The 11,966-nt window shown below is 39.7% G+C and overlaps 1 protein-coding gene across 1 annotated transcript in view; it reads right to left on the minus strand.

The window, feature by feature from the left end:
• The window catches only part of SPRED1 (sprouty related EVH1 domain containing 1), a 102,433-nt gene extending 90,893 nt beyond the window's left edge, over positions 1-11,540 (minus strand). The window contains exon 1 of the mRNA XM_054027845.1: positions 9,944-11,540. Coding sequence (XP_053883820.1) covers positions 9,944-9,975 — 32 coding nt within the window. The 5' untranslated portion in view covers positions 9,976-11,540. The remainder of the gene's footprint in view (positions 1-9,943) is intronic.
• Positions 11,541-11,966: the final 426 nt, after the last annotated feature.

An 11,966-nucleotide genomic window follows, 5' to 3' on the forward strand; every position in this document is an offset into this window, starting at 1 on the left:
TTGGGATTTTATTCAGGATGACAATTATATGCAGGAAACCACTCACTACTAAAGGTGCTTTTCATAGTGAACTGCAGTATTTAGAACACTTAAGTGCATGTTCCCCCCTTCAAGAACATACTTGTCTACCTTAAGGAAGGCCAACAGTAGAAATAAAATAGTATCCAAGCCACCATTTTTTATAGCTTATAAACTGAAATAATGGACCAACAATATGGGATCTGCGGGTCATAGTGGATCACAAGCTAAATATGAGTTAACAGTGTAACACTGTTGCAAAAAAACCAAACACCATTTTGGGATATAGTAGCAGGAGTGTTTTAAGACAGACAAGAAGTAATTCTTCCGCTCCATTCTGCGCTGACGAGGACTCAGCTGGAGTATTATGCCCAATTCTGGGCGCCACATTTCAGGAAAAATGTGGACAAATTGGAGAAAGCCCAGAGAAGAGCAACAAAAATGATTAAAGGTCTAGAAAACATGACCTATGAGGGAAGATTGAAAAAATTTGGTTTGTTTAGTCTGGAGAAGAGAAGATTCAGAGGGAACACAACAGTTTTCAAGTACATAAAAGGTTGTTACAAGAAGGAGGAAGAAATGTTTTTCTCCTTTAACCTTAGAACAAGAAGCAATGGGATTAAATTGCAGCAAGGGCTATTTAGGTTGGACATCAGGAAAACCTTCCTGTCAGGGTAGTTAAGCATTGGAATAAATTGACTAGGGAGGCTGTGGAATCACCATTATTAGAGATTTTTTAAGAGCAGGTTAGACAAACACCTGACAGGGATGACCTAGAATCTAGATAATACTTAGTCCCCTGCACTCAAGGTAGGACTGAGCTAGATGACCTCTTGAGGTCCCTTACAGTCTTATGATTAGGAGAATGGTAGGTAAGGATTAGATGAATTCAAGACCAAAAAATGTTGTCTTGGTCTCTACATTGATAAAATGTGTTTAAAGCCCTCCCTAGATCTAAAGGCTGGTCTTTATTACAGATCCTTCTTGATAAAGACATACAGCATATTCATGTTCCCAGTGGCATATATCAACAAAAGCCACTGGGAGATATGGACCAGCAATTTTTAATCACCAACTGCTTCTTCTTAAGCTAATGTCTTGAGTCAAAAACTTGTTCTCTTCTTATCCAATACTGGATAAATGAAAAGGAGAACCAAGGTGATCCATATTTTGCTATGCTACTCTTATGCAGCATAGCTCTTTTATAAATAAGCTATTCCACCTATTACTCTCAGTTGCTTGATAAGTAAGCTTTTCTAGTATGCTGTGCTAAAGATTTCTTTTTTTCCTCAGGAAAGAGATCTGGGCATCACTGTAAACATATCAATGAAGACTTCTGCTTCGTGTGAGACTGTGGTCAAAAAAGTGAACAAAATGTTAAGCAGCATGAAGAATGGGATTGTGATAAATACTAAAATTAAAATGCTTTTTCTACATCAGTGGTGGGGTCTCATCTGCAGTACTGGGTATATTACTCATCATCCCATTTTAAATAGGATACAACAGAACTAGAGTGGGTTTCAATAAAGAACAACATGAGTCAAGGATATGGAAACTCTTCATATGAAGCAAGGATGAAACGTTGGGACTGTTTACCTTAGAAAAGGAGATGATTAAGAGAGGAAAGATAAAAGTATGTAAAATAAAGAAAGGCATAAAGAAAGTGAATCAGGAACTTCTGTTCTCCCTGTCTCATAACACAAGAACAAGGGAACATTCAATGAAATTAATAGGTGGGTCAAATGCAATTCAAGGAATTACCAAGGAATTCATTGCCATGGGAAGTTGAGGCCAAGAACTAACAAGATTCAAGAAGGGATGTTAATATCAAGAATTTATCATAATTGAAGATAAAAATTGTGTGGAAGGGATATCGTGCTTCATGGCTTAAATCAATTTAGAATTATGATGAGATCTAATATAGGGGCAGAATAGTCCAGAAGTACCTAGTGTGGGATTCTTACACCTACCCCTAAAGCACCTGGTACTGGCCACTGTCCGAGAGACAGTAATAGAATAGATGGACCTTAGGACCACAATATGGTAGTGCCTGTGTTCTGTCCAAATTCCCTGAAACATACTTAACCCAGGGGGAATCTGCAGAGTATATTTAGGCCAGCACAAAATTCCATACCACTTTATGTGATGTTTTTATGTCACTTACATTAAAACTCTATACATATTGTAATTTTTTCTGATTTTTTTTGTATAAATTAAATACTGTCCCTTGTCTTTTAAATACAAGAACACTTCTCTGCAGGGCAGATTCATTTAAATCAAAGCAACACAATCACCAACGTAATCCTGATTTAAATCAGCAAGTAGGAAACCTATATTTAAATAAAGAATTTCAATCTTGTTTTGCAATTGCACTTTTAGTTATTTCCCCAAAGAATGGTTGATTTTCATTGGTTGGGAACCATTAAAATATACTTATTTGTAACTAAACAACCTTTATGATAAATCTGCCCCCCCCCCTTTTTTTTTTGCACTAACCAGGAGGATAAAGGTATACAAGTGTAATGTCAGTAATTATATATTTTAACTTAATTTATCCAGATTCTCAATTTTTACATTTTTATGTTAGAAAATGGTGAATGACACATTTCTTATTTACTATATGATTAATATTTTACTTCTGATTTGTGTTAAGTTCTATTTGAATGGAAATACAGATTAAATTACAAATGCACAAAACCAGCATATTTTTATTAAATGAAACTACTTTAAATGTGCTGATACATAAGAAAAAAGGTTTATCAAACAATGTTATATATAATGCTGTTTTATTAAACAAAGGAAGGATTACTTGTAGTTAGTGAGTCACAATGCCCTTCAAGGCTGTAGAACTAGTAGACCTCATCCTATTAGAAATAGCCCCTACAAGTCAACCCAATCCTACTGCTTGTTCAGCCAATCACAAATACAAACAAGTTTGTTTACATTTACGGGAGATAATACTGCCCACTTCTTATTTACGTCACCTGAAAGTGAGAACAGGCATTGGCATGGCACTTTTGTGGCCGGCACTGTATTACATACTAGATATGCTACACATTTGTATGTCCCTTCATGCTTCAGCCACCATTCTAGAGGACATGTTTCCATGCTGATGCCACTCGTTAAAAAAAATAATGCATTAAATTTGTGACTGAACTCCTTGGAGGAGAATTGTATGTCTCCTGCTCTGTGGTTTTACCCACATTCTGCCATATATTTCGTGTTATGGCAGTCTCGGATGACATCCCAGCACGTTATTCGATTTAAGAACACTTTCACTGCAGATCTGACAAAATGCAAAGAAGGTACCAATAAGAGATTGCTAAAGATAACTACAGCACTCAACTCAAGATTTAACAATCTGATGTGCCTTCCAAAATCTGAGAGGGACAAGGTGTGGAACATGCTGTCAGAATTTTAAAAGAGCAACACCCAGATGCAGAAATTAGAGAAATCAAACCACCAAAAAAGGAAATCAACCTTTTGTTGGTGGCATCTGACCCAGTTGATGAAAGTGAACGTGCATCAGTCCCCACTGCTTTGGACTGTTATCAGACAGAACTAGTTATCAGCATGGAAGCATGTCCTCTGGAACGGTGGCTGAAGCAGACAGTTACTGCTTACTATTATTTTTGGTACTTAGCTTAAAATAGATTATAATAAATTTAGGCCTTAACATAGGTTAAATATCCAATTTTAAAATAGATTTATTTTTAAAAATAGCCTGTTAAATTTAAAAAAATCATTTAAAAAAATCTATTAATTTTTAATCCACCCTTATATTCTCTTCCCTTTTTGCCTTCCATTTCAACATTGTGATGTATTATGTTTTCATCATTTCCAGCATTAATTTTTCACACTCCTACCTCTGAATTCTGTTAATCCATTTACGCTGACACTGGCTCTCCCTAATAAATTCTCTCTCCATGTCCAATTCCAGATTATCACAATAAAGTAGGCAGAGAAGCTCCCCATCCTGCCTTTATAAGCAGGAAAATTAGAACAGTATCATATGTTGATCCATAGTGAAATTAGGATTTTAAAATTTACTTGATATTCTTTCAGACTTAAAATTAAATTGTAAACCTTAAATGTTTAAACTCAGAGTTCACTTTGTTAATTAAACTGATGCATCTCCACGCACTTATACATATAAATTTCAGTAGTGCTACAGAGATGCATGGACACAGACAGTAATTATATGCAGAACAGACAAACAGCATATACACAAATATCTGTCATAATGAAGAACTAACCTGCATATACCTTTATAGATATGCAGAAAATGACTAAAGGACAAATTAAAGAAGACCTGCAAAATGAGGCTTCAGTCCTGCAGACATAAATCATACACCTAACCTTTACTCATTAATAATCCCCTCTGCACGTGATCAGGGCCAAAATTAATAAATGTCATTAATTTCCAAAATACACACTGAATGTCCCTACTATTCATTTCAACTGTTGGATGTAACACAATCACCTTTAAAAACAAAAAACAAACAACTTTCTTTCTCCAAATAATGCCACTGACTCCAGTTCTACTTGTTTCAGAGTAGCAGCCGTGTTAGTCTGTATCCGCAAAAAGAACAGGAGTACTCGTGGCACCTTAGAGACTAACAAATTTATTAGAGCATAAGCATAAGCATAAACTTATGCTCTAATAAATTTGTTAGTCTCTAAGGTGCCACAAGTACTCCTGTTCTTTTTCCAGTTCTACTGTGACATCCCAGAAAAATTTTTTCTGGGATATCACAACAATCAAGGAATGCTGGTAAAGCTGACCCATAAGTGTTTTTTCTTGACTTCTCAAATTATTATGTAACCTGAAAGTTCATTTGCCTTCAGAGTAATAGCTGGGACATAAGGCCAAGTAAAGAGTATGAGAATGCCAATAAAATTGGAATGGATTCTCCAGAACTCCAAAACAAAATTATGCCCTAGAAAGAAACAATTTATAAAATGGCAGTGACAATCTAATTAGTGAATTCAGAAGGGACACTAGCAATTTACATTTTTAAAATCTCTCTCAGTTTATATACATCTTACTTGTACTACAAACAAACAGATTATTAAAAGTGACAGAATTTTAGAAATCTATTTTTTTTCTATGTTTGTCCAAGTTGCAAAGGTGCATTATACAGAAAGAAAGAAAGAAAGAAAGAAAGAAAGAAAGAAAGAAAGAAAGAAAACAGACCAGTTAGTTTCATTTCCAGGGTCAAGGTCTCATATTAACCTAATCATTCAATATTTTGACTGGAAATACAAGGGGATACTTAAAAATATTAATTCTATTGCAATTTTATTTTAAAGTTCTAGGAAACCATTTACATTTGTTTTAGATTTTGTATAACCTAATTTTATTTTTACACAGCTAGTCTAGTTTTGGGGGATGCATCTGACCCAACGTTTTTCCCTCCACACTGAGTCTTCCGTGTGTATGTCTTGCAATTGGATAGCTCAGATCTGCCATGACATGACAGATTGATATACCTCTCTGATAACACTGTCCGTTCATTGTCAAACTATGGACAGCTACATACCTCCATCATAAAAAAAAAAATTAAATATATTTAACAGGGGAAATCTATGACTTGATAGTTAAAGGAAATGAGAAGGTTATATGAACACAAGATCACCTTTCATCCATAAGAATCTCAGAAGAATTTACAAATCAGAGCCTAAATGTACAAGCCTACAATATGCACAAATGACCCCCAAAATTGAGTTCAGAAAAAAACAGTAAAGAGGGCTTGCAGAATCAGGCACCACTTCTCTCACTAAAGGGCAACCTACAACTAACATACGCAACAATAGGATATAATGAGAAAAAACTGCTAAGTAGAATGTCACTTACTTTTGGACTAATGGGTCCTAAAACAGCATTGTATTACAAAATGAGTTTGATAATTTCATCCAAGTTTAGTGATTTTTTAATGTGGACAAATAATGCCACTTAATTTTAACTCTCATATGCAGTGTTGTTGTAGACGTGTTGGTCTCAGGATATTATAGAGACATGGTGGGTGAAGTTGGCCCAATAAAAGATACCTCACCCACCTTCTCTCTCCATTTAGTAGTAAATTTATTCTGTTCAATGGAGGCCTGGTGATGGAATTATTGGGGTACTTCTGGTCAAGAATGGAGGTATATACAGGAGAGAGTAAAACTTTGCAAGGTGCCTGTTCACGTTATGCATAGCTCAAACCAGCATTATTAGCTCATGTCCAAGAGCATCAAGAAAAGTCTTCACTCTTCCACTATATCAAAATGACAAAAACAATTCAACCTTCTTTTTATTGTCCATCAGCCAAGTCAAACTGCCATGAAAACAGTCCCAGCCAGGCCCAGCATGGCACAGCGCACACAAAAATCTACTTGCTCACCCTTTACCACAAAGAAGAAAATTAAAACAAAAACTACACAAAAAAACTAAAACTATTTGTCCAACTACAAAAATACCTATCCATAATAAGCAGAATTTTCTATGGCTGCCTTCTACATATTCATTTAAAAATACAAGAAGCAGTGACACCCGATATAGCTTTTAACTTTCACGCCCTTTTATTTCACGGACCCCATTTACAGTAAGATACAATATATTCTTAGATGAGATCAAGCTCTAAACAAAAACACATAGCTCAATCCTTTAGTCCTTCTGCATGAATGGGAGTTTTGCAAGCACAAAGACTATTGACCAAGCTCCAACCATAGTTCTCAGTTACTTAGGCCTGAGCTATACTAGCGGGGGGGGTCGAACTAAGATATGCAACTTGAAGTCGAAGTATCTTAGCTCGACTTACCTGGCCATCCCCACGGTGGCGAGTCGACTGCCACAGCTCCCCTGCTTATTCCTCCTGCGGACGTGGATTACAGGCGTTGATTCGGAGATCGATTTATTGTGTCCAGATGAGATGCGATAAATCGATCCCCGATACATCGAACACTACCCGCGGATCTGGCAGGTAGTACAGACATACCCTTACATTGCAACAAAATGTCTTTCCAAGTACCCGTATTTGCCTTTACTTGAAGAGAAATTTGTAGATGAATACATTAAGGTAATAATGTTGTTCTCTCCTCTGTTGCTATGTGAAAGACGCACACAAACAGGTGAAATAGTAAAACGAAGTGCTGTCAAACCACAAATTAAACAAAATGAAAAAGTTAGAGGTTGTTTTAAATTTTTCAGTTATAGTAATCTTGAGTGTTACCTACAACCATAGTAGGTAAAAAAAGCTGTTCACACAGAAAAATGATCTTTAAGTTGACAGTGCCTTGTAAGTTTTTACATTAACATATAGAAAAAATAAAAATGCACACAAACTGAAATACCCCTCATTTCTGATAAAGTGTTGAAGTCACTCAAACATCACTCTGCTGGTCTGTTAACAACAAAACTCCCCCAATCCCTCTAAAAATCATCTGTCATATATTTGTTAAATATATTGTTTGGATAATTTATCAACACTGTACATAAGCATTTTAACACAGCAACCCACTCAGTACTTCTAACAAGGGGTTCAGGTAACCAGATTCAATTTGTTTTGTGGCTGGGTAACTAGAATCCAACAACTAAGTGCCCTTGAATATTGTTTTTAATTGGGATGCTCAAAATTTTTTAAACAGACTAATTAAAAATATAATTTCTCATACAGCATCCTCTACATTGGTTCAAATTTTTTTTTTAAAAAGTGTTCTGCTCCTTTGATATTTAAAAAAGGTCTTTTCAGCGAGAGAGAGAGAGAGAGAGAGAGAAAAAAAGGCTCTCTAAATAGGAAAGTGACTATACAGAAGTGCTGTAAAATTCACAAAAATAGAAAAATATTTCCTTTTCATTGACTTTTCAATTTTAGCCATCTGAGGCATTTGTTAACAGAAGCTACAGCATTATCTGAGATGTTATTTTCAAGCCAATATCATCTCATTAAGGTTAGACTTATTAGAAACACTAGCATCTGATAGTCCTTGATATGGAAATAAATAGTAGTGTTATACCGATATCATAAAAAGTAATCTGAATTGTTTATTGCTATGGGAATTGGCAAAATGGTTAATATTTTGTCTTGAAAGCAATGCAACAAAATGCACTGGTGAATTTGTTTTTTCAGTATTTTATTTCTGATTCACTATTCCTAAAGATGAAATTACTCTATCTTCTTAACACTCCTTTCCTTAATACATTTTGAAATGTAATAAAAGAAAGTGATTTCTGGATTAATGTCTCTCTTTGAATGCAATCTTTATTTTAAAAACAAAAACAAAAAAAGAAGAAAACCAGCAACAAAATGTACAGGTTTCTCCAGGCTCACTAACAATAAGCAGTCTCTCCCCCATTGCACTCTGACATAAACCTCTTAGTCTCTCCTCTGTCTATGCAGATCTAATCTGCAAGTCTGTTTAGCACAGACAGTGTACTGCACAGTGAATGGACAGCCAGGTATTTTATGAATGGAGTAGATCACGTGCTCCCAGCACCTCCCCGAGCTGATATTTCCCACATAACTCTGTCAACAAGCAACTTTAAAAAAAAAAAAAATACAAGTAGACATGGAAATCCTAACGTTCAAACTTCCTACAATAACCAGTCCGTTGACGTGCAGGAAAAGGCCTATACAATTTGCATGGCAGGTCTTGTTGAATGTCAACGGTGACGGTGGTTTAATTTTTTTTTTTTTTATGAATGGAGATTGTGGTATGCAAATTAGAACGATTCACAAAAAAGAAAACATGGCGACTGCTTCTGCCTCGTTACTGAAGCAATTCACCTTCTAAACCATCTCAGTGTAATGCTTCGTGCTTTACAGACTGGAGCTCAGGATTTCTCAAAACTCTTGTTATCCAACTTTGAAAATGTAGTCAATGTTTTAAAAAGAAAACTGCTTTTCCTTAACGAGATATAGCTTAAGGAATGAAGGTTTTATTTAGAGGAATGCATGCAAATGACAATCTGCCTCCCGCTGCCAATGACATTTTTGTCATATATATTAACTCGCTATTTAAAATATATTTTTTTAAAAGCACACGACGGTTATTTTCCATCACCAAGAGTTGTCTCTGCACTATGACGAGCCACATCACTCGTAAAACAAATTACAGCAAATGACTAAATTGCAAGTCATTATTCTGGAAAGGATTACACAGCCTGTAGCAGTCAGAGCCAACAGTAAGCCTTACGCAAAATGTTTCTGATAAAGACTGAGATCAACCTACCGCAAAACACTTTGCATTTCTGTTTTTGAACGCCATAAGACACATTTACTAGTAGAATATTATTTCTTCCCCTCCATCCAAAATGTAAGTATCACGGACTAAATTCAGAAGGACAAATATATAAAAACCACATGAGGCCGAATTATTTCATCCAAGCTAGGTACATTAAAAATTTAAGAGACTTTCTTTCCCCTTAAAAAAAGAAGTCCCAACAGATCATTTAAAAACAAAAAAAGCCTTAGGGAAAAGTTTAAACTTTATTTACATTAACTGACTCATCCAATTAAAATTCAGGAGCAGTTTCCTACAGGATGAAGCTCCCACACACTAGTTTCCATGTGGAACATCTAGGAGATAAGATCTGATCCCAGGCGGCATGTGGAGGAGTGGGGTGCACTGTTGATATCTGTTTGGACATTAAACCCCACCGTTCCCCAACTTCAACACATGCCGCCGCCACTACCTGGCCACTTTTCTGTCATGCTGTAATTGCACGGCACTTTCATAGAGACTGGCTCCCCATCTTTATGAAATAAGCTCCTAAAACACAAGACGAGACCCTCAGGGTTTCTATGCATGTACGCGCAATATAAACAGACACACGGGGACAGATCCAAAAAGCTAGAGCAATGCAGCGTTGAAATGCCAAAATGTAAAGGCAGGGGAGCCAGGAAAGAGAGGAATCCGAAGAAGAGGAATAATATTTGCTTACTCGTTGTTAGAAGTCGCCGTCTCCTCGCTCATTTTTTCCTCACCGTGATCCGACAGCGAGATGGAGCAGCAGCAGCACCGACGCAGCCAGGGCGCAGCAGGAACTCACCAGAAACCTCACCATTGTTAACCCCCAGATCTGCCTCCCCAACGAGAATCACTATCAAGGCTGCAGGGGCAAGGGGCAAGTCTTTTATCCGAGAGCCGCAGGGACTTTGCTGGCTGGCGCTGGAGCGCAGCCCCCTGCCTCAGCGAGGGTGGTAGCCGCAGCCCCTCTGGTCTTTAACGGGAACAGGCTGGCGCTGGTGGAAGAGGAAGGCTCCCAGCTGCAGTGAACTCCGCGCCGCCGTCCTCCTGCTGCAGCTCATCTCCCGATGCAGCTACCTTCAGTGCCCTCCTCCTCCTCGCCGAGCGGGCTCTCCCCTCGCAGCGCGCCCCTGGGCAGCCGCGGCACAAATTCCTCCGAACAGCAGCGGCTGCGATCCGAGAGGGGAGGAAGGGGCGGGGGGGCAAATCACCCACCCCTCCCGCAGCGAGCAACAGCCCCGAGCAGGGAAGAAGCCGGGCGGGCTGGGGGTGGCGCGGGGAGGCGCTGTGAGGCAGCTGGGGGGGATGGGGCGGCGGGATGCGTCACGGCTGTTTGTGTGAGGAGAGGGGGAATGGGGGGAAGGAGCCAGCAGGCGTCCCGCGGAGGGGCGGAAGGCAGAAGCCCCCAGCCGGAGCCGGCGATAAGTTCAGCAGCCGCGCTCCGTCCCCAGCAGCAGCAACTCCATTAGCCGCAGCCCCGCGCTCTCCTCCCACCTCCTCCTCGCAGGAAAACTGGGCGGAAGCGTTGACTTCAGGCTCCTTCCGCCGCCACAGCTTGATTCCAAATAACCAGGGGAGAGAGGGGGGCGGCAGAGAAAATAATCCCCTCGGGCGCCCCCACGCAAGCAGCTGGAGAGGCCTGCAGCGCCTCCCTTCTCAGTGCCTCCAGGGCAAGCTAGTTTCCTGAAAGTAGTTCCTTCCCTTCCACTCACTTCCCAAGGAGTTGTCGGTGTCACACACACACTCGCAGAGACGCGGAGGGATCTATAAAGCGCTGCAAGCGACCCCCTCTCCCTCCTCTGTGTGCGTGTGTGCGAGAGAGCGAGAGCCTGTGGCTGTATGTATGTGAGGGAGAACTGAAGAGAGTTAGCAAGAGAGCTGGAGCTGCTGCCTGCCTGCACGGCCTGGGAGGGTGAGGGCCCAGAGAGGCTGCAGGGCTGTAAGGCAACCCGTGCACAGTGCAGGCAACTCGCTTCCCGTCCTGCAAAGTTGGATCGGTCGGTGCTGTTCCCTTCCCATAAGGACTGGAGACGTTGGCAGGCAGGGAGGCTGCCCTGGTGCAGCACAAAGCGTGTACATGGCACACACTCATCTGTTACTCTGCTCATAAAGTGGGCTCTGCTGCCACACTGCAAGGGGGCGGACCGGGTTAATGCACGCAGCGCTAGTGCTGAGGTTGCATTGCTGCACCACAAAACATTGCACGGTATTCACCGAGTGCTGCTGGGCTAAACTGCAATTGCTTCTGTTCACGAAGAAGGGAATGGTTAATCTACAAGGAGCTTGCTCCCATGGAAGGCAATGGGATTTTTGCCATTGAGTTCAGTGGGAACAGGATGCTGCTCCGGTTACATGCCAATAGCTGCTGCGGAATATGCTCATTGCATGCATTAATCTTCTTGCCAATGCAAGGAATCAATATACTTTCTGTAAGCCTGAGCCAATACTTTTCTGTCCATTCAATCAATTTTTTAATGCATGGATTTGTTTCTGACATGCTTGAAAAGGGTTAGCTAATAAGCACGAGGTGTAAGATTGCAGACATGGAGGAATGCGAGAAGGGATAGTGTTTGCTGTCAGAGGTTGTTGAAGCGTGGCCTGACACACTTCAAACAAATGCCTCTCCTTCTACAGTACACGTAGGAGGCCTGTGACTACCATTTATCATTACTATCAGAGTTCGCATAGACATATGCAAAGTGTTTTTAGTTAATCGA

Source organism: Malaclemys terrapin, chromosome 4 (assembly GCF_027887155.1).
Source record: "Malaclemys terrapin pileata isolate rMalTer1 chromosome 4, rMalTer1.hap1, whole genome shotgun sequence".
Lineage (NCBI taxonomy): Eukaryota > Metazoa > Chordata > Testudines > Emydidae > Malaclemys > Malaclemys terrapin.